Source organism: Hippopotamus amphibius, chromosome 6 (assembly GCF_030028045.1).
Source record: "Hippopotamus amphibius kiboko isolate mHipAmp2 chromosome 6, mHipAmp2.hap2, whole genome shotgun sequence".
Lineage (NCBI taxonomy): Eukaryota > Metazoa > Chordata > Mammalia > Artiodactyla > Hippopotamidae > Hippopotamus > Hippopotamus amphibius.
Window position 1 is genome coordinate 40,024,762 of NC_080191.1, and position 24,240 is coordinate 40,049,001.

General features: G+C 38.1%; 1 protein-coding gene across 16 annotated transcripts in view; it reads left to right on the forward strand.

The window, feature by feature from the left end:
- Positions 1–24,240, forward strand: part of EYA4 (EYA transcriptional coactivator and phosphatase 4) — a 299,421-nt gene that overhangs the window by 257,410 nt on the left and 17,771 nt on the right. For all 16 annotated transcript variants that reach the window (XM_057739427.1, XM_057739428.1, XM_057739426.1 and 13 more), the window contains 3 exons: positions 449–585; positions 2,046–2,129; positions 21,359–21,448. In XM_057739427.1, coding sequence (XP_057595410.1) covers positions 449–585; positions 2,046–2,129; positions 21,359–21,448 — 311 coding nt within the window. The remainder of the gene's footprint in view (positions 1–448; positions 586–2,045; positions 2,130–21,358; positions 21,449–24,240) is intronic.

The following is a 24,240-nucleotide window of genomic DNA, read 5'->3' on the forward strand; positions in this document are numbered from 1 at the left end:
CTGTGCCCCCCCCCCCGCCCTAGAAAAGGGAGAGGTTGAAGGGAAGATAAGAGAGAGTTTGAGTAATGGAGCATGATTCCCTAATAGGTGAGGCATGGAAGTCATGTTTGCAGGGGAAGGGATGGGATCTCATCTTTGGACATAAGGAAGTGAGAACAGATCTAAATTTAGGTAAATACATACGTAGGGATAGAGACAGGACGTTTTGGGCATCTGAAGTACAAAAAGTGTTCAGGTTTAATAGATCACATAGATCGAAACTAAGAGAAATCTGTGTGACCTGCAAAACTTTTGACTGAATTAGAATTTTGGGTATTTGTGATTATAAATCTGTGTTGTCATAGACGCTTTTTGTTGTAGAAGAATTTGTTAAGGTAATTCGTAATGGGGACTCATACCTAATCTAAAAATGAAGGGCTATTCTTGACACAGTTTATGTTATTTACAGGAGAGTTTGATAGCGTGCAGAGCCCCTCCACACCCATCAAAGATCTTGATGAGAGAACGTGCAGGAGTTCTGGGTCAAAGTCTCGAGGAAGAGGCCGGAAAAATAATCCCTCCCCGCCTCCCGACAGTGACCTGGAGGTATGCTGACTTATCCTTAAAAGGTGTAATGTGATGTTTTATTTTATTGAATGATATATTCTATACCGTACAGTTCCATTAAGTTTCAAACTTAAAAGAAAAAGGTGTATCATGAAATGAGTGGACCTACTTTTGAAGTAGGCATTTCACAGCTCTGAAATTGGAGATTTCATCCATTATAATGGCAAAACTAAAAACAATAACAACTTAAATATCATAATGCTTCACAAATTCTAGGGATAGTTGCATATTTTGATCCAAAAGACACAAACAGGAGGCACAAGCAAAAATGTGAAAAATAAAGCCATTGATTATGGAGTATTTATCTGAGAATCACTCTTATTTGGGAGCAGTAGGGTATGAAAAATGTTTACATGGGTCAATAAATTTAAAAAGGTAAAATTAATGTGTATGGAGAAAAAAAGGTTGTCATCACAAAATAAGAAAAATTCTGATTGTTTGATACATATATTGAATTTTTTATATTTCCGTGTATAATTCCATAAAAATTTCCATGTGTCATTATTTCCAGTTGGGATAGATCTTTTGAGATATATCCATACTAAGCAGGTTTATTTTTATTATGAAACATCAGGAGAAACTATTCTCAACACAATTACAGTTACTTCTTACACAATTGCATATTTTAATTGTGAAAAAAAGTTAAATCTCTGGATATAGTAAGGTCAAGTGATAGTCCTTGTAACCTCTTCATAAGAAGGAATTTCCTTGATGTGAACAACAGTAGCAGATTCCAGTGCCTTCAAGGAATCCAGCAGGTGATGTGAGTGAGTGAGTGAACTGGGCTAGGGGGCTGGCAGATTGAGAAGAGTGGGGAGCACTGGCCCAGTCTAAAGGGGCCCCTGTATCACTGCCACAGGGACTGTCAGCCAGCATTGTCTACTGCAGTCAGAACCCAGAACTTTGTGTGAAATCTTCTCATCTGGAAATTTTGATAAATAATTTGAAATCTTTCAAAACACTGTGCAGGCCAAACAACCCATATTATGACTTAATCTGACCCAAGAGTCCACACTTTACAATTTCTATTTAGGGATTGTTCATTGATTCTTTTAAATACTTTTTAAAAATGTAGTTCTTTGCATGAATTGCAAAACTTCATGAATTCATGAAATATAAAATTTTATAATAGCACACTTCTCTTGCAAAGTCCAAATGTGCCTTTTGGGTACTAACTGCAAGTAAATATTTGGATGAATTCATTCCAAATAAGGACATCAGATTTTTAAGCTTATTCTTTTTTGTCACTCTTGTTCCTCGGGTTTTACAGGGGTTAGATCTGACAAATTTGGGGGAAAAATTAATGGAGTAGCATAGATTTCTGTATAATGGTATCAAGATTATATCCAACAACAAAGCAAGATATTTTCTACTTGTAAAGAGATTTCTGCTTCCTTAGAACTTGATAATTCTTTGATATTTATCTTTTTTTTCTCCAGCGTGTGTTTGTCTGGGACTTGGATGAAACCATCATTGTTTTCCACTCCCTGCTCACGGGATCTTATGCCCAGAAGTATGGCAAGGTAAGAAATTAATTTTACCAAGACACCTTATTAGAATTTTGTAAAATCAAAAGCCATTTAAAAATAGTGTCATGTTTTTGTTGCAGTCTGTCAAATCTGCTCTTAATTATTTATTTCCAGTGGCCCATTGTTCTTTAATGTGAACTGGCAAAATTTACAGAACTTAATTAGAAATTGTATTCTTTTTTTCTTTTTGCATAATAACTTTGAATTTTCTACGTGAAAAACCAAGCTTATTGCTCTGACATAATTATTTTAGAAAATGTTTTTGTAAATTGAAGTTGACTTTAAACATTATAAAACATATTATTGTCTAATAAGGGAACTTTAAGAAATTGTTTGAATTAATTTGTTGCACCAAATGTTGCTATAGCATGCCATTTGAAATAAGGAAGTAATCTTTTGTCTGAAAGATCCTTTGGGTTTATCAATATAAGTATTTTCTGGTAACTTTGAGGATGCATATTATAGAGACTGGGAATAACAACCCCTCACATGTACAAAACCAGAGACAGATGGTCCCATTACTTTCCTTTGTCTCTTGCCATTATTTTCATAGTTAGCTTGCTTCTTGTAACTGTGTTGTTATACACGCGTGTGAGGCTGTTTCAGAGATTGCGGCACTTGCAACAGGTTTTTCAGCTAGAAACATGGTTGTATAGGCCATTTGGGTCTTTGACTCTGTAGGACTCACAGTCTAACCAGAGTCAATTCACAACATGTTGGCCTGCCTTCAATTACTATATTCAAAGTTGTATCTAACTTTGGTTCCTTTTCATATGACACTTACAGAAGTGTCTCCCTTCATCTTTATAGTGTCACATTATTTCATAGGGTTCCATATCAGCTTAACACGCAGTTTTTAACGTCTTCTAGACTAGTAGTGATGAATTTTTAAAAATTATTTATTTATTGGCTGTGTTGGGTCTTCATTGCTGTGCACAGGCTTTCTCTAGTTGCAGCGAGTGGGGGCTACTCTTCGTTGCAGTGCGCAGGCTTCTTGTTAAGGTGGCTTCTCTTATTGCGGAGCACAGGCTCTAGGCTCGCAGTCTTCAGTAGTTGTGGCACATGGGCTCAATAGTTGTGACTCTCGGGCTCTAGAGTTCAGGCTCAGCGGTTGTGGCACACGGACTTAGTTGCTCCGTGGCATCTGGGATCTTCCCAGAGCAGGGATCGAACCTGTGTCCCCTGAATTGGCAGGCAGATTCTTAACCACTGCACCACCAGGGAAGTCCCAGTAGTGACGAATTAATTGCACTCAAGCATTTCCTCCTGAATTGCATTCTTGATGAATTGCATTTGATTTTTAGTATAAGTAATGAAAGTTGCTAAACATATAAGGTAACAATTTTGTTTAATGACCATTTAGAAAAAGGAACCTTAGCCCCTTTATCACAGTCATCATCATCTAAAATAGAGATCTCTAAAGCAGGATGTATGCATACGTGCCAGATATACACAGAGTGCTTCACTGAGGTTAGAAAAGACAATAACACATTTATACCCTGCAGTTTCTATTGTTATCTGTTTCATAATGCACATACGTTATAAATACATGTAAATGATTGTAACTTAAAGAATATGTATGTAATTTATAAATAAATTAACTATGCATAAATTTGGGATACACACTCAAAATTCCATGCCTGATAGAGTATACAGTCTAAAAAGTTTCCAGATAGTAATCTAAAGCATTTTCTGTAGAAATAATTTTGGCTTATATGGAATACACAATATATTCTATTGAACTGATTACAGTATTTTTGTGCAAGTTTTCATATTAGATAAATGTTTAAAATAAACCGTCTAGCTAGAACACACAAATCCAAATAAATTTCCCTTCAAAATAGTCACCATTAAAGGAATTACCTTTAGATGTTTAAAATATTTCCTGACTTCAAACCTTCATTCTTTTGTGGTGATTGCAATCTTTGGAACTAGAAGGATCATTTGAACCCAGTGTGATAAATAAAGAACATGGTCAAAATGTCACACTATATATATATTTTTTTCTTTCTGTCAAAAATATCTTAAAGCTGCTAACATCCCAGAGCTGAGCATAACCTTCCATTTGGAATACAAAGGGGTCCTGATAAAGAAGCAAAGAGGAGTGGTGAACCATGAAAAAAGAGCATCAAATAATGCAACTGCTTTTCTTGTGACTCATAAACTGGATCTAAGAGCAATTCCAAAAGCAAAGTTCTACTTTCCTCAGCAGTGGTGCATCACTGAAATAACCCTTCACCTCCCAGGAAGGCCACCAGGTCATGCAGCACTCATTTCACAAACAAGGTTCATTATTTTAAAGTATGTCGAAAAGCTTTGTTCGCATAGAAAATAGAGACATTCTCTATGCCTACAGAGGCTTCAAACAGCAGAGCTTGCAGAAGGGGCGGGGGAAAAGTGAGGGGAAGAAGGGAACCAATGTTTATTTAATGCCCGCAATGTGCCAGATGTTAACCATCACAACAGTTTTAAGAGGTGGGTTGTTCTTCCCATTATGTACATGAGGAAACATGCTCAGAGAGGGAATAAAATGTGTGCAAAGTCACACAGCTAGTCAGTGGCAGAGATGAGTCCTGGGGCCCTGGAACTATTTGACCCCAAAGCCCGTGTCGTTTCTGCTTATAGAACATCACATGGCATAGACGATTAAGCTACTACGAACACAATATATAAGTGACATTTCCTGAAAGGAATAAGGACAATTAGTGAGGTACGGTGAAGGCAGTTGTGTGAGTTCTCCTTTAAGTTGGAATAATTCTAATTATCTCTCACAGACGATTGGGATAGTTTTCCATCCAAAGGGAACACTTAAGAAGTGTTCAGTGAAACCAAGTGTAGTAGACAGATATCGGTACCTCACGGTGGTGCAGAATCGGAAGAGAATCCGAGGCACTGTTGTCAGGGTGTGGGGAAGATAAGCATTCATTTTTAGAACACCTACTATGTGGTAGCACCTGTGTTTGGCATTTCACAAGGAGTAGGGATGGAGAAGGACAAGAGCCTTTGAGTCAGAGAAATGTAATTTCAAAAAGCCAGTGCTGATGCTTACAGCTTTCTGACCTTGGGCAAATTACTTAATTCTGTCTCCATTTCTGTAAAATGGGAATAATACTATCTATAGTGAAGGAGAATTAAAGAGAATACCATGCTTAATTGCTTAGCAGAACACTTGGTGTGAATTAAAGCTCAAAAAAAATTGCAACTCTGATTAGTCACTTTCACAAATGTTATCCAACTTAACTCTGATAATTACTCTACTGTAACTTATTGTGATCCAGGTTCTGTGGATGAGGAAACCTGGGTTATTAGAGTTTAAGAAACTTAACCAAGGTCACAAAATGGTAAATGCTGGTAAGAATATTGGAAACCAGGTCATTTTCATAACAAAGCTTTGTGCTTAATACTATTCCCTGCTACCGGAAGGGGACCTGCTGGAGTTGACCATGTTGAATAATGGTTTACTCAGGGAAATTCACAGAAATTAAAGTGAAAATGTTTTTAGTTTCTGTTTTTCCTAATCAAAATTAAAATTCCTTTATCGAGTTGCATAAAAACTAATTTAGATGACCTTATTTATTGAATTATTATTTATTTATTTTTAAAGTAATTTGATCATTGACATTTTTCTTAATGTCAGTAAGGAAATTCGTGTTGCCTTTTAGCTAGTAAGACATTAATATCTTGGCATGTTAAGAAGTAGCTAAATAAAAGATGTTGTTATATGAGGCCCATCTTGTGAAGCTGGGGACCACATGTAGCTCAGGGGTCATTTGAAGGGGACAGAGAGGACATTCGGTAGTTGCAGCTTTACCACACACCATAAATAAACTAGAACTCCAAGAACAACTGTGTTCATCTAACAAATATTTACTTAGCACAGGCACACATGCTTCCTGCTCCCGTGGAGCTTACAAGCAAACAAAATTATTTCAAATTGTGGTAACTGCTATGAAGACGATAAAACCAGGTCAGATGAAGAGTGACTGGAGGGGCAGGTTGACTGGGGAGGTGGCATTGATACTGAGACCTGAATTACAAGAAGGAACTAGTCTTGCAGATTAGCGGGGAGAGGAGTGTGGAGGGGAGCGTTCTAGGCAGAGGCCACAGAAGGGCCCTGGGCAAGAAACAATCTTCCCATGTCCCAGGAATCTAAAGGAGCAGTGTGGCAGGAAGGCTGTAAACAAGAGAGAGTAGCACAAGATAAAGACAGAGAGGCAGGCAGGGGGACATATCAGGTCTGGTGTCTACTGTAAGGCATTTGGGATTTATTCTAGATGCAGTAGGGTTTTAGGTTGAATTGGGACCTGGTGGTTTAAAATCAGCTGCTCTGTGGAGAAAGGAGTTTAGAGGAACAAGGGTGGACACCAGGAGAGCATTTAGGATGCTGCTGACTGGAACCAGGCTTCTTGAACTTGAGTGTGAGTCACAGTGCCCCGCAGCGTTTGTTAAACACAGATCTCTGGTCCCACACCCAGAGTTTCTGATTCTGTAGGTCCGGGGTGGGGCCTGAGATTTTGCCTTTGGAATAAATTGTCGATAAAGCTGATGGGCCCTACTTTGGGAACCACTAGAAAAGAGTATATCCTCAACTTTTTTTTCTTGAGAAAACGAGTTCCAAAATACATTAATTGATAGTCTTTGTGGAAAAAACCCATGGCCACATAAATTTGGGGAATACTTGAATTTTATGGCCATTCAGTGCATGTTATCATCTTAAAGGTCCTGAAATGTTTTATAGTTAAGAATCCTTTGTAATCATGTTTAATTCTTCCATTCCCAAGTGTCTAAGTAATGACCCTGAGGACTGACTGAAATGAGGTCATCCTGGTGATCCGTTGACAATTCAGAAGGACTTTGCTGATAGCGACAGTGACCAGGGCCATTATTTCTGCTGGGGGAAGAAAAAAGACCCCTGTACTATGTAAAGGTTATCTAATCTTGAAATTGTGAATGTCTTCAGTCCTTTTAATTTCTCAGATCAATCTTGTTTCCACAGCATGCACTTATAGAATATAAAAGTTTTGTATGACATAGTGATTTTTCAGTTCTTTTCTTTTCGCCTGAGAGTCTTTTATGCACATAGTATATCACATTGAGTATCTTTATATAAAACACATAAGGGCAGATCTGCTGTAGGTGAAATGTAGAAGTTGAGGGACTTGAGACATCCCATTTCCCTCATGTAGTCAATCCCTTCCCCCATTGTTCTCAATCACCCCGAAAGGATTTCCTGAGACCTGGGGGCTGCCCAGAACACATTCTGTAGGGCAGGAATCCAGCTGAAGGAGCACCAGACTAGAGGTTAGGAGGAAGTCCTGTGCCTAGATGTGCCTTTAGCTAGTCATTTAACCTCTGAGCCTGTTTCCGCATCTGAACATGGTTATAATCCATTTCCTTCCTGGGGTGACTGGATGGCTTAAATGAGATAATGTAAAAAAATGTATAAAAGTAGCACTTAGCTCAGAAAAGTATCATGCATGTCCCATGCTGGAGAAATGTAATGCGTTATTTCCCCCAAAAGGGGAAATGAACAAGGCAGAAATTTCCAGGCGTGCAGAGGGTCAGTGCTTGCACAAAGTGGTACTGCAGTGGCCTGGAATATAGTGATCTGGGAGGTAGAAATATAGGTGTAAAATCATGTCCTGCCATGACCACACCTACCTCCCTATCTACCTATTTTTCTCTCCCTTCCGCACCTCCAACCCCTGTAAAAAGAAGTAAACAAATAAGTAAGTAAGTAAGTACCATTTCTGAGCTCTTGCTATGTGCCTGGCACTTTGCTGAGTGGCCTGTTAAATGCATTACTGTCTCCTTCGCTTTCACCAGCATCCTATGTGATTGGTGCCATGTCACACAGCGCAAGTGGTCTGGCCAACCAGAACCCACATCTCTTCCACCTGCTCTTTATCTCTACACTTTTTTGGTCTCATGTCTTTCCCCACCACCTATAAAAATAAAATTCATGGAACATAATAATTTAGGAATGCCATTTTTACTCATAAATTGCTCTGTGTAGCTAACTGTTGTGTTTTAATTTTGAAAAGAAACTTTAGAAAAACCCTGCTTCAGTTTATAAATAAATAATATTATGAATTTTCCAAGAATCTTGCTAATATGTGATCACTTTTGGACTCTGTTCAGTCATCAGCACAACACGTTCTTTTCCCAAGCAGAACTATTCCTGGGTATTTACCATGATGGCAAATGAGGGATGTCGGTATTTGAGTTCTGCTGCCTGTGGAGCTGATGATGGGCTTTGCAGCTGAGCACCAGTTGGCATGTACACCTTTCAGCACTGCACAACTCTAAAGTAGGAGTTCGTAAATTTGGCAGGACACAGACCGGGAATCATCCATCATCTGTTAGAGTTTATGAAGATTATCCCTATTCCCTGATTAATTGTATACAGTATTTTACCTGAGAAGTTGCAGTAATTGCTCTTTGTTAGAGGGAAGAGTGAAGGAAGCTAAATAAATTGTGCTTCAGGGATTTGATTTATTTTGGAGCATTAATGTGTCATGTGCTATGAAACCGTGATTCTCTAAAGTTATTCCACAGGAAGGATGCAAAGGAAGTAGCCCAAGTCAGAGCAAACACTGAAGGAAAAGGGAGCAGTTGTATTGTGAAACTGAAATTCAAGCTCCCAAAACTACTCGCTCATTTTAGACAACATCTTATATAAGAGCAGCACTGGAGAAACATGTTTATCAGGATAAATCCACTGGTTACTTTTATAAACAATCTACACACGCTTACATGGAAAGGCTGCTGAAATAGCACGAGCTATATTTTAAATGATGAGATCATCATGAAGATAAGTACTGCCCTATGTGTATGTCACCTAAGGAAAAGCAACATGATTTGCTAGAAAGTGGTTAGAATGAATCAAGTGTTGGAACCATGGATTGGAGGCCACTCTGATGGCCGCATGCAGGTGACCGCCCCTCTGGGCATAATGGTTAGAGCATTTCTCAGTTTGGAGGGAGAAGGGACCTGAGCTTAAATTCTAGCTTGACTTCCTACTATGCATGTGACCTCGGGTAGTTTGTTTAGTCTTTGTGAGCCTCAGTTACCTTTTATATAAAATGAGGAGAATAATAACTTCATAATTTGATTAGAAGGGTTAAATGAGTCAGTGTATTAAAACTCAGCACATTGCCTACCACAGAGCAAACAAATCAATAAGTGTAACCTGTTTTATTTGGTTTCAAGGAAATCTGAATGTTGAGAAACTGAATTTTGGGGAAACTGGATATTTTATCAAAAATATATGTTGTTTCATCTCGAATGTGAGATACTCAACTCAATGTTGTAGAGAAGAAGCGGATGACTAGAGAGTAGTCATGGCACATGTAAAGTGAATGAATGTGGAATTTACAGGTCTCAAAAATCTCAGTAATAGAGAACAGACTTGTGGTTGCCAAGGGGGAGAGGGGGCAGGGAGAGATAGATTGGGAGTTTGGGATTAGCAGATGCAAACTATTATATATAGTATGGATAAACAACAAGGTCCTACTGTATAGCACAGGGAACTATATTCAATATCCTGTAATAAACCACATGGAAAAGAAAAATAAAGTAAAAAAAAATTAGTGTTTTTCACGGTTGCTCATAGTGTATGTCTTTATGGGTATGCATATGTGAATGGCATGCATGTAAATATAGTGTAGTTGACCCTTGAACAAGGCAGGAGATTAGGAGTGCTGACCTCCTGTGCAGTCAAAAATCTGAGTAACTTTTGACGCCTTAAAATCTTAACTACCAATAGCCTACTGTTGACTGGAAGCCTTACCGATAACATAGACGGTTAATACGTATTTTGCATGTTGATGTATTATATACTGTATTCTTACAGTAAAGTAAGCCAGAGAAAAGAAAATATTATGAAACTCATAAGTAAGCAAAAGTACATTTATAGTACTGTACTGTATTTATCAATACTGTAAGTTTGTCATCTGTTTATAAGATGAATTGTCTGTCAATACCTATGTCAGTATTGTCTTACATGATACAAAACACTGTAGATGTGATATGTATTACTAACACGAGGCATCAAAAATGAAACAATAATGTGAAGAAGAAATTCATATTTATTTACAGACCATAATGATTCATGCATTGATAACAAAGCAGCAATGTGATTGCTTTACGGTAGCCTAAGTATAATCAACATGGTTGCTTCACGGTAGCCTAGCCTATACCCTAATGAATGAGTCATTGTAAAATGCTTATGGCACACAGTATTACGGTCATAGTCATAATACAGTATTGCAGATATTGTTACATTAAAGAAAAACACTTAGCTGTGATAACAGGCTGATATACAGTTTCTCCATTTGCTAGAGAGGGGGCATACTGTACATTAATGTAGTTCTTTGAAAGCAAAGTTATAAAGCAGTAAGAAAACTAACACATTATTAATTTTATATGATATATCACTCACCTTATGCACATGTAACAATAAGCTGTTCACTTCAATACAAGTCTTTGCACACAATGTTCTACAGGACAAAAAGCGATGATGTTTACGGGACAGAAGCATGTCATACAGTTATTAGATGTTCACACAGACATTCAACACGCATACACAGCAGATATGTTTATTATCTGTCATGATGTTTACTATTCATTAATTGAAAGTGGATTGTCATAAAGGTCTTCATCCTCGTCCTCTTCCCAATGAGCAGACTGAGGAGGAGGAGGAGGAGGAAGAGGAGGCGTTGGTCTTGCTGTCTCACCGGGTGGTAGAGGTGGGAGAATACGAGGAGGCGGAAGGGGAGGCAGGAGAGGCAGGCACACTCAGAGTAACTTTAGAGAAATACATCATAATTTCTGTCTGACTTTTTTGCTTTTTCTTTTCTCTAACAGTGTTTCTATATGGTACCAATCCTTCCACCTTTTGCTTTAGTTTCAATGCCCATATCATAGAAGAATCCATGTTGTGAAAGAAATCAAAAACAGTTTTGAATAATCAGAACGCTTCTGCTGGATTGTCTAATGTCAGATTGTTTTCTGACACTGCTTCTTCTTCGTCTTCTTACTCATCACCTGGCACGGGTTCGGAAGCTCTCATCTCCGTTAAGTTGTCCCCTGTTAATTCCTCTGGTGTGGTGTCTATTAGCTCTTGAATTTCTCCAAGATCTGTATCTTGAAACCCTTTCCCCCGCACCTTTCTTTGCCGTATCCACCATCTCTTTCATGATTTTCTTGATTGGCTCTGTTATAAATCCTGTGCCGTCATGCACAACATCTGGACACAAGTTTCTGCAGCAGGAATTTGTTGTTTCTGGCTTGATGGCTTTCAGGGTTTTTTCTATACCAATAATGGCATTTTCAATGGCATAGTTCTTTCATGCATTCATGATGTTCTCTATTAAGGTTCTCTTCCATAGCACTGACAGTCCTTTCCGTAGAGTACCGTGTGTAATGAGCTTTAAAGGGCCCTATGACCCCCTGTTCTAGAGACTAAATTAGAGTTGCTGTCTTTGGGAGCAAGTAGACCACTTTACAGTGCCTTCAGTGTTGAACTCCTGGGGTTCTGGTTAGCCAGGGGCATTGTCCGATATCAAAAGTACTTCAAAAGGCAGTCCCTTACAAGCAAGGTACTTCCTGACTTCAGGGACAAAGCATCAATAGAACCAAACTAAAAAGTGTTCTCGTTGTCAGGGCTTCTTGTTGTACAATCAGAAGACTGGCAGCTGGTGTTTATCCTTTCCCTTCAAGGCTTGGGGTTAGCAGCTTTATAGATAAGGGCAGTCCTGATCATAAACCCGACTGCATTTGCACAAAACAGCAGTGTTAGGCTGTCCCTTCCTGCCTTAAATCCTGGTGCCCATTTCTCTTCCTTATTAACAAATGTCCTTGGTGGCATTTTTTTTTCCAGAATAGGGCATTTTCATCTACAGTAAAAAAAAAAAAAAAAAACTTATTCAGCAGATATTCTTTCTCCTCAATGATTTTCTTAATAGTGTCTGGGAACTCATCTGCTGCCTCTTGGTGGGTGAACCTGCTTCTCCTGTTATGACTTTTTTTTAAGCCAAACCTCTTTTTTAAATTATCAGACCATCTTTGCTGGCATTAATTTCTCCAGCTTTAGCTCCTTCACCTTCCTTTTGCTTTAAATTGTTATATAATGACTTCAATTTTTCTCGAATCATATTATGCATCTACAGGTATGCCTTTCTTGAAGCAATCCTGCATCCACACTAAAGCTGGATTTTCCATATGAGATTAAAAGGCATTTCTGAAAAAAAGAGCAAGGTTTTCAAGCCTGCTGGTGTAGCTGCAGTGAAGGCTTCATGAATTTCCTTTTCTTTTTTACAATGGTCTTTACGCTGGGTTTATTTATCTTGAGATGGAGGGCAACCACAGCTGCAGACCTCAAGCTATGGTACATATCAAGTAATTCAACTTTTTTTTGGTTATGTCATGACTTTTCTCTGTTTCTTGGGAGCACTTCTAGCATCACTAGGGGCACTTCGTATGGGTCCCGTGGTGTTATTTAAGGTTTATGGTATTGCAGTAAACGCAATGCGAAATACATGAGAACTGCAAGAGATCACTTTTTATTGCAATATGCAAGTTACTGGAGAAGTGAACTGCTCACAAGGAGATGATTAGCATCACTCGGCATTTTAAGTGGAAACTTGCAATACTTGAGCTCACCGAATTAGTAACAGGAGGTGGCTACGAAATTATTACAGTAGTACAGTATGGACTACAGTTAATTTTTTGAAGTTATGATTTAATACTGCATCTTTACGTTTGCATACATTTCTCTTGACTAAGAGTGCTGCCATGAATGGTCTGTGTAGATATAAGTTTTGATAAGTTTTAACTTTTTTAAAAAATTTATTCATTTGTTTATTGGCTGCGTTGGATCTTCTTTGCTGCACACAGGCTTTCTCTAGTTGTGGAGAGCAGGGACTACTCTTCGTTGTGATATGAGGGTTTCTCATTGCAGTGGCTTCTCTTGTTGCAGAGCACAGGCTCTAGGCGCGTGGGCTTCAGTAGTTGTGGTGCAAGGGCTCAATAGCCATGATTTGCAGGCTCTAGAGCAGAGGCTCAGTAGTTGTGGTGCACAGACATCGTTGCTCTGAGGCATATGGGATCTTCCCTGCCCAGGGATCGAACCCGTGCCCCTGCATTGGCAGGAGGATTCTTAAACACTGTGCCACCAGGGAATTCCCAAATCTTAACTTTTTATAATAGATTTGTGTATATTTTATGGTATTAAATGATAGACTAGTATCTATATATATTTTATGCATTCATGATATACTTAATTTTAATTTTTTTTTCAATATTTCTAGGCTATGTGGTTGGTCTGGGAGTTTTTTCAAATTATCACAAATCTCCAAAAAATGTTCCAGTATATTTATTGAAAAAAAAATCTACCTATAAATGGACCCACAGGGTTCAAACCAAGTTGTTCAAGGGTCAACTGTACATATGCATGTAAAAGTAAAGCTAAATCAAAGACAGTGACATTTCTCAAACTCTCATAGGGAGTTTGTTTCTTAAAAGCACAAACTTCTGGAGACACTTTTATAATCTCCCCTGAAGTTTCTATCTCAGTTTATGATCTCAGCTTATGAACATGCAATCTCACATCATGGGGAGTTGGAAGGGGGCAGATTAGATTATTAACTTGCCTTAAATTTCTGTAACTCGTCATCAACTCTCTTTTTTCTAAATTCATGTCTCATGTATCTTTTCTACAGTCTTCCTCTAATATACCATCCACCTTTCTCCAAGTCCTGAGGCTTCAACTGTATTCATTTGGTATCTCTGTCACTTTTCTCTCAGTCCTGTGCTTTCTAGTTTATCCTCTCATGGTCATTCTTACTATTCTTGTTACTTCTCCCTTTCCATCTAGTTGCTATGCTCTACTATTATATATTTATAGTATAAATATAATATTATACTATTCTTTATATTTAAAAGTATTTATGACATATGATGGGCTGGAAGCAAGTTCCATCATCCAAAATCTCTACAATAGCAATAGTATAGCATAGCAACTATAGTTGTAGCATATTGCGGCTGCTTTAATTCCCCTTGAAGTATATTTAATCCGTTATTGGTTTAACATCAGTAAATGTGGGTGAGCTTTATTCACTGGATTCTCTTTTAATCTAAACAGTAGAAGCTGGTAGTGGTAGGTGAGCTCTGTGATGGCCCCTTCATGGCTTCTGATTACTTAATTTGACTACTCTTCAATTGCAAATATGATGCTTACATCAAACACTTGGATTTTTTGAACAAATCGTTTTAATCCAGAGGAAAAATTAGCTAGTTTTACACCTTTACCTGCTCCCTAGAAGATTTAAGATAAATAAAAGCAAACTGTAAGAATCACTTTATCTTTGCCCCATAACCATTTTCTCTGCCTGTTCTCCGCACCCCCACTCGTGCCCTGGATCCAGGCCCTTTCACTTACCCAGTGAGTCTCCTCCTAAAAAGATCTCTTTCATTCCTGAGTCCCCAGTCTCTCACTTCTCTGGATTATTCCGATTGCTCTTTTACTTATTGTAATAGTCCCATCACCAGAAAAGCCTCTTGAGCCATTTTCCGGTCGCTGCCCTCTTTCTTAGCTCTTCCCTGGCTTGCCAGTCCAACACTCTCTTCAAGTCTGAGAAATGACCTTCTTGCCAAGTTCATGGTTTATCTTCCTGGGGTCTCGCTCACTTACATCTGACCCAGTTAAGTACTGCCTCTTTCTTAAAATCCTTGGTCTACTTCACATCCCTCACTCAGATCACGCTGCCCTGCACTGTCTCGCACACACTGGCCTCACTGTTGCCTCTGCATATGTTCCTAATCGCCACAACTGTGCATGGCTGGTCCCCTCCTTTTTTCTCAGATCTCTTATCCTCAACTATCACCCCCCGAGAAAGGCCTTCCCTGCACTTTCTTTAAGTGAGCCATCACCATCCATCCCCATAGCTTTCTGCGTCTGATGACTGATTTTTTTCACCACCTGGAATACTACATATTTCCTTGGTTTTTTGTCCGTGTATTTTTCAGAAGGCTCATCCAGTAATAATATAAACCCCATAAGGGCAGGTACTTTGCTTATTTAATTTTCTGCTCTCTGCCCAGAATTTGATCATGTCTGACACATAGTAGACACTCAATAAATATGTGCTAAATACATGAATGTTCCTGAAACCCTTCCCTTGGAGAATGCTTAAGCCCACTGAGAATGCTTAAGCTCACTGCCTGTCCATTAGAGACAAACAACTCAATTGCAAAATTTCCCTTCTGATTCATGACTAAATGTCATGGCATTTCTCGTCACTGATTAAAAGAATTTATGTATTCTAACAAACACACTAGCTATCTTCATCTTGGTTTGTGGAGCTACTTTATCTTCCTTTTCCTGTAATGAATGTGCACATCTTCTACCTCTGTATGCACATGTCTACAAATATGCTTCAGGTTCCAAGGGAGTAACAGTTCCAAGAGCTTGGGTTCTTAAAAAAAAAAAAAAGTCCCCCATTTCTTTAAAAATACATAATTGCTGCCTCTCCTGAGATATTTTTACAGTGTGTCCCTAGAGGAGGAATTCCAGCTGATGGCCCAGTGCAGGGCAGAGGCCCATAGACAGACTGTCTGGCTCCAATTTATGTTCTGTGCTAACACGGCTAATAGGCGTTAGTATTTTGATATAGAGAAGTGCCGTCCTTGATCCTGACTTGGTTATACACTGATCACACCCAGCTCAGAAGCACGCAGTTAGGGGCCAAGAGTTGTTCATTTTCTTCATCTCCTTTGTGTCTCTGTTTCTGTCTCTGTGTCTCTTCTCTCTCTCTCTCTCTCCCCAACAAATGTCTTGGGAATAGTTTCAGTATTTTCATAGAGCAGTACACAGAGTAAATTTAAATTGGCAGAGGTTCAGTTTGCCCCATATGAAACTCTGCTGTAGACACTTTGAACCAATTGGAAGTGTTATGCATGTATAATATGTATCAGAGCTACCACAAAACCCTGTTACTGGCTTTATTATCCCACTCTATCCAAGTTTTCACTGTCACTTCATTTCAGACTTTAAACTCAACACTCACTACAGTTAAACCGAGAGAAAGCAGTAACCCTTGATTCATAAGGTGCCCATAATTCTACAAACATCTAATGAAAACGAGCAAACATCTCTGTATAAAACTTGGGTTCAGTCCACAACTATGTTTAACTCTCAAATGCCTGATAAAACCATGGGACCACAGGCTCTGGCAGCTCTGCCCAGTCGTCTGGCAAAGGAGAGGGTGCCCAACAGGACAGCGTCCCCCACCTAATTCCTGCTCATCTTTCTTGGATTCTTACATCTGTCCTTTAGCCAGAAAAATGGGACGCTGGCATCTGCTTACTTAGAATTAGTGATCCCAGTGACTTAGTAAGCTGGGAAAAAAAAAGAAAAAGAAAAGTAAAATCAGATCTTTGAAAGTGAGCCCTCACTCGACATTCTCTTAGAAACAAGATCGGCACCTCTTACAAGCATGGTTTTCCTTGGCTTGTGGCATGGCTATTCTTAGCCCTTCTGTACCAAACCTTTGGCATAGCTGACGAAACACCTCCCTTTCAACAGGGCTGGCTCTCTGGAAACCTTAGCAAAATACAGCTAGTTCACACTCAGGCAAACCTCAAACCGAAACTTTCCCGATTAACAAATGATGTTTTGCCAGAATGCTTACTAAGTCTTGGCTCTAGGGGTCTGTGTGATGTGGAATCGCCAGAGCTCGAAAAACAACTGCACCGCCCCTTCCTTTGCTGTGGGGTTGCATTCCAATGGGGCCTCAAAAACAGTGTTCATCACATCATACGCTATGCTTCCTTGTTAGAGAATTCTTGTCGGTTTTTTAAAAATTACATTGGTTTGCATGCCTGTCAGATGCACAAAATGCATTCTTCATGGACTCCTATCGCTGCTTGGGTAGCGTAGAGAGTTACGTACTATGGAAGCATGGCATCGAGGAAAGTAACAATCAAAGAGGAACAGTATGTTTTCTCCCATCCTCATAAATCTGATCTGCAAATGCAAAAATGTGAGGCATGAACATAAGAAACTGAAGATTTTTATCTAAAACTTTAAAAAGAAGAATTAGCAAATCATAGGATAAGACTTTAACCAATCTGGTCTCAGAAGGAAAACCTTTTATATAAGACATTTCTGAACCCCCATCTGAAATGTATATCTTCAGGGCAGTAATCATCAGAAACATAACGGAGGCCTGTGGTGCTCAGTTTTATTGTCTTGCATCAGTGAACATTCCTCAAAAGCATAGAGCGTCACTAATGGAATTATATGTTTTCATGCTATAATTGCATTTGATTTTTCCTGATACTTCTGTAGGCTTTTTCTTCATGGTCCCATGACTAGACAGAATATTTACAAGTTTTCTGTGTACTCAGCCTATTCAACTGCCACCCCCACCCCCCGTAACCAAAGAGAGAGAGACGAGAAATAAGAATTTTTTACAGAAAAAAAGACAAATGTATATTTTTAAAAAACTCTTACCTCCAGAGATTTTCTTTCAACAACAGCAAGAAAAACACAAACAATAACAAAAAGAGGAGGGAGGCTCAAGAGGAAGGAGATTTGGGGATATGTGTATAAATACAGATGATTCACTCTGTTGTACAGCAGAAACTGGAACAACAGTGTAAAGCAATTATATTCCAATAAAGATCTGGGGAAAAAAATAACAAAAAGAAATTTTAAAAATTTTGTATTTGAAGGAAACAGAGCAAGAGATGCCTCTGAGTTTCGAAAATCCCTGAGACACAAAACAGGAACGGCATATTTTTGTTCTTGTTTTTGAATGAGTACGTGTTGAATAAAATGAAATTTATTTGCTCTTTGGGTACATTGCTGCAAATGATCCCGTCACTGGAAGACAGATGAATCTAGCAGTAGAGTAGAAGATGCCATCAAGTATGTGAACAGTGAATCTCTGTTTTTGAGAAGAGAGAATGTCTAGCTATGAAACCCACAGAAATCTCCAAGAAAGAGACGTACACACTTATGAAATTATGTCGACTCCCAGCATATGATTGTTCTCTCATCTTCTCCTACATGAAGTCTTTGCTTTGCTCAGCATCTTGCGACCTCTTTCCTTCGCAGCACTCAGTTCCTATTCTGTAGGTTTTCATTATCACAGAATGTGAGGCTGACACTCACTGCAAATATGTTTACACTCTGGAGTTCCCCCGTCAAAGCATTATGGAAATTCAGGGGGAAAATTGGTTGTTGCAGTATAGGTGTGGAATGAAGAGGGTCTTCTCCTTGCTAAGTGGAGTCATTTCGGGGGTATATTTGAATACTGCTTGGCCTGACCTGGGCTTGCATGGTCTTATCATAAATTGAAGTAAAGTTAGCATTACATTTCCCCAAGTTTAAATACATTTCTTGAAATTCCATTTATTAGAACATTGAAAACACAAGTTTGGTTCTCTCTCCTCAGATCCCTACAATCTGGCTACTGGCCCAGCCACTCAACCCAAATCACCCTCTAAGGTCTTCCAAAATAACTTCTCAGCCAAAGCCAATAGTATCCTTCGAGACTTGTCAGCTTTATTTGAAACCATTTTCTTCTCCCTGCTAACACCCATTCTGGTCTCAAATTCTGAGGATTTGTGCCTTCCAGGTTTTCTATTTTCTCATCTCCAGAGTCACATCTAGAGCAGTTCTCCTTTAGAGATCATTCCAACTTTGATCATTTTAAACATAAGGTTTATGCAGGTATTATTTCCCTAGCACTAGCCCTAAACTCTCCTTACTTTTAAAAATAAAGCTCTTGGCACAAAAATAGAAAGGAAGATCAATGGAACAGAATAGAGAACCCAGAGGTAAACCCAAGCACATATGGGCACCTTATCTTTGACAAACGAGGCCAGAATATACAATGGAAAAAAGACAGCCTCTTCAATAAGTGGTGCTCGGAAAATTGGACAGCTACACGTAAAAGAATGAAATTAGAACACTTCCTAACACCATACACAAAAATAAACTCAAAATGGATTAAAGACCTCAATGTAAGGCCAGACACTATAAAACTCCTAAAGGAAAACATACACAGAACTCTCTATGACACACATCAAAGCAAGATCCTTTTTGACCCACCTCCTGGAATAATGGAAATAAAATCAAGAATAAACAAATGGGACCTAATGAAATTTAAAAGCTTTTGCACAATGAAAGAAACCATATACCAGACAAGAAGACAACCCTCAGAATGGGAGAAAATAGTTGCCAATGAAGCAACAGACAAAGGATTCATCTCCAAAATATACAAGCAGCTCATGCAGCTTCATACCAAAAAAGCAAATAACTGAATCCACAAATGGGCGGAAGACCTAAATAGACATTTCTCCAAAGAAGACATACAGATGGCCAACAAACACATGACAAGATGCTCAACATCACTAATCACTAGAGAAATGCAAGTCAAAGCCACAGTGAGGTATCACCTCACACTGGTCAGAATGGCCATCATCAAAACATCTAGAAACAATAAATGTTGGAGAGGGTGTGGAGAAAAGGGAACTCTCCTGCACTGTTGGTGGGAATGTAAGTTGGTACAGCCACTATGGAAGACAGTTTGGCGGTTCCTTAAAGAACTAAAAATAGAACTACCACATGATCTAGTAATCCCACTCCTGGGCATATACCCAGAGAAAACCATAATCCAAAAAGATACATGGACCGTAATGTGCATTGCAGCACTATTTACAATAGCCAGGATGTGGAAGCAACTTAAATGCCCATCAACAAATGAATGGATAAAGAAGATGTGGCACATATATACAATGGAATATTACTCAGCCATAGAAGGGAATGAAATGGAGCTATATGTAATGAGGTGGATAGACCTAAAGTCTGTCATACAGAGTGAAGTAAGCCAGAAAGAGAAAAATAAATACCATATGCTAACTCATATATATGGTATCCAAAAAAAAAAAAAAAATGGTGCTGCTGAACCCAGTGACAGGGCAAGAATAAGGATGCAGATGCAGAGAATGGACTGGAGGACACAGGGTTGTGGGGGGGCGGGGGGTGAAGAGGAAGCTGGGATGAAGTGAGAGAGTAGCATAGACATATATACACTGCCAACTGTAAAATAGCTAGTGGGAAGTTGCTGTATAACAAAGGGAGATCAACTCGATGATGGGTGATGCCTTAGGGGGCCAGGACAGGGAGAGCGGGAGGGAGTCGCGGGAGGGAGGGAATATGGGGATATGTGTATAAATACAGCTGATTCACTTTGGTGTACCTCAAAAGCTGGTACAGAAGTGTAAAGCAATTATATTCCAATAAAGAGCTTAAAATAAAAAAATGAAATAAATAAATAAATAAAAATAAAGTCGTGCACCTCTCTATGCCAGGCTTTTTAACTGTAATTGTGGTAAAGTACCAACTCTGGTCTTCATTTTAGCTCCTTGCTGCTGTGTAATCTCTTGGTTTCTATAAATAAAACTTAAGTCACTTTGACTTTTTCTAATCCCCTTACTTTCATTAAATTTCTAGAAGTATATATTTTATTTTTATATATTTATATATTACATTTACCGAATTAATGTTCCTTTAGTTGTCTTCCACCCTTCCCTCTTCATCCCTAGTAAGATGCAGGTTAGATCATACTATACATATGCAGATAAATATTGCCTGTTGATCAAAATGCAGTTAATAATGAAGTTAGAGCTGCCCTACCAGCTCTTCCTTTCCCACCTCCAGACAGTATTGTCCACTCACATTCTACAAACATCCAATACACCTACTTTTCTCTCTTTTCTGCTTCTTATTTGTTGTCGTTCTTAAAAGAACATCCTTTTCTCTTTTAAACAGGTCTGCTCCATTCTTCAGTGTCCTATCCAAGTACCTTTCTCCAAAGAACTTTCCATGGAGTATATGTAAACTGGGTCCTATGAACCAACTTACTTTCTTCTTCTTCCTCTCATGAACATATAGCTTTATGTGAAAATGTATCTCAGTCATCTTTCTGCGCATATAAAATCCTATAAGTTCACAGATGTATATTTAATGTTTTAGATAACCCTTTAGAGAGGCACCTTTTCTGATAATTGGGAAATATTTTGCATCTTAGGTTAAAAATCCATACAGCTTCCCCTTCCCCACCCCCAACAACCATATGCACTTAAGATATTTTTAATAATAACTGCAGTTACTGAACATTTACTTCATCATATGTGCGTTTCCTTTTCAGGATCCCCCCATGGCTGTAACCCTTGGACTCCGAATGGAGGAAATGATTTTTAACCTTGCTGATACACATTTATTTTTTAATGATTTAGAGGTAAGAATTTTAAAAAGGTAAGAATAGTTGTATCCAACTATTAAAATTCTTATATGTTTTCTGTATATGCAGATAACCTCAAAAGAACCAGAAAGATAGCAATTTAGCTCAATAGAACAGTCAAGTTCCTGTCAAGGGGAGACGTTGTATATGCGAATAGAAACAAAAGCTAAATTGTGTTAATAAATTATACATATGTACTGGCACATATTTAGAACCAAAAATGTCTTTGAAAAGGAGGTCTGCTTTGCTGTCCCGTACCATACACCCCTACCCTTTTAGTGTCTCAACCACAGTTCACTTCATCTTTGAAATCAGCATTAGCTTTTCCAGGTTACTAACCGGGATGCAGTTTAGGTTAATCACTGCCCAATATTCACAGATACTGTTCCTAGTGCTGGCATGGATCGTTAAATTTTATAGATAATCCAAAACCTAATTCTAGACATTATCATTCCCTATTTTCTCCCCTTCTGGATAAAACCATGCAAGAGCTGTTTACATAGCACTTCTGGGTGGTTTGATTGCATTCATTTTCTCTTTTTTCCTAATTTATCTTTCCATTTCCAACCTCAAATGAAGAGAAAGTAAAAGCAATAACAACAAATTAAAAGAACCCAAGAAAAAATAGCCTCAGGGTAGCCGAATAAGTGTATATCTGAGTGCTAATGATCTGAGTTATTAGGCATTCAAATGATAAAAACTGAAATAACTGAGGAATTTGGACACTGAAAAGAGGTTCTTCTCTGTCAAGCACAACTATGCTGAAATAGATTTCTCTTTCTTTTTTTTAAATGACCCATTCCAATTGATTTTTTATCTCATGGTGTCACAATGAAATTAAAGTGCCTATGTATAATCACATTATGAGTGAAGATGGGTATTATTATTACTGAATTTGCACCTTATATTTGACATTTTATATTGAGCTTTCCATTAATTAATTAACAACCTTTTGGAATAAGTATGTTTATCACATTATTTTTGTAGAGAAGAAACTGTGGGGCCCACCAGCATAAAAATCACGTCTAAGGTTACCTGCTAAATGATAGAACTGGAATTTAAAACTCTGGAGTGTGTGTGACTCCAGAACACATACTCTGCCCCCCATACCACGCTGAAATTAACAGACATGTGAGAGGAAGATAAGCCAAGTTAGTCAGTGATTTAAATAAGTTTTTTAAATTGACAAGGTCTTAAATCCAGTTTTAGTTACATTTGAGCCATGAGTAAAAGTTGTGTTGCACAGTACATTCTATAAATGTATGTGTTGGAAATCTGTGTAATAGCATTTTCTTTCTTGTTTTCTCTGCAGTGAGTCACTGTTTTTATTGGATAATAAAATTTAAATTCTTTTTTAAGAGGTTTTATTTTTTTTCTTTAGTAGACACTATGAAAGATCAGTATTCTTGGGCAAGTCTTCCAGTTTTAGATAATAAGAAATAATAATCACTTCTCTAAAGCCTGATTTAAATTAAGCTTGCTACTTATTACTGTCTAGTGTACACAATGATATATACACAATAATAGGAAACACACTTTAACCTTTGGGGAACTTAACCTTTTTATACATATATGGTAATAACTTTTTAGGTTGGTTTTTCTGTTAGGTAAAATGGATGAGCCTCATTCTAAAAAGAATTCTAAGATTATTAGTCCTCTCAAGGCTATAAAACACACAGAAAAAAGTTTGATGTGGTTTTATTCAAGTTTTATAGTTTTTATTTCATTTCATGTATTATTTTTTTACTAGAAATAAATGGAATAAATGACCCTTTAGGTTTTTTAGTGGCACATTAGAAGCCAGATGGAATAAATTTACCACCCAACTTCTAATAGAGTACTAAAATGAGAATGTGAAAGTAGCATATGATGAATTTGAATATACCTTTAGTAAGTTTGACATGAATATTGGCATATCAGAAACATGTGGTCAGCTATGGTGCTTTAAGAATTTTTATTTTGGATTAGATACTATATAAAATATATCTTTAAAATACCCAGCAGGATCTCGGGTAGAAATAGTGAGAAAATATTGGTATTGACTTTCTCTTCTATGATTATAGCTCTTTAGTTGTGCTTTAAAATGTGATAAAAATTCCATTTGACTCAAACACTGAAACTTAGTATCCAACAATAATGTACTGAGTCAAAGAAATGATTTAGTCTCTGTGTATAAACTGATTGAGTTCTCAGACATGCACACACACACGTGTGCGCACATATCCAGGTGCCCAAGGAAGCTCAAAGGCTTATACTAACTTAAGTGAGATAAACAAACACTAAAACTAATGAAATCTAAATAATAGCTTTCAAGATCATTCAATACAGTTACATACATATCCACTATCCTTCTGCATCTGGTTTTGAAACTTTTTCTTTCTCCCAGTTTTTTATTTCAGTAAACCTCCTACAAGCAAAGATTGTTATGAGCTTTATAACTGGTATTAAGCTATGCCTGCTTCTACTGACAAAGAGAATTCCTCAAGAGAATAACTCCATCATTAGCCTATTATGGGCTTTTCCCCCTTGTGTATTTAATCTCTCAGGGTTCCTTTTCTTAACCTAAAAATCTAATTTGGAGACTCAAATCCTTCAATAGATACTGCAACATATGTAGTAGCAGCTGCTCTCACATAATTCCCTAAAAGATACAAGTTTAAATCCTTTTAATAGACACTTCACTACATCCTGTCCAACTGCAGAGAAGGCAGATGCTCACACCACTGTCCCTAAGAAGTGAATGCTCTCTGTTTAAATACAGTGTTATTTCAGTTAAAATAACTTCCAGG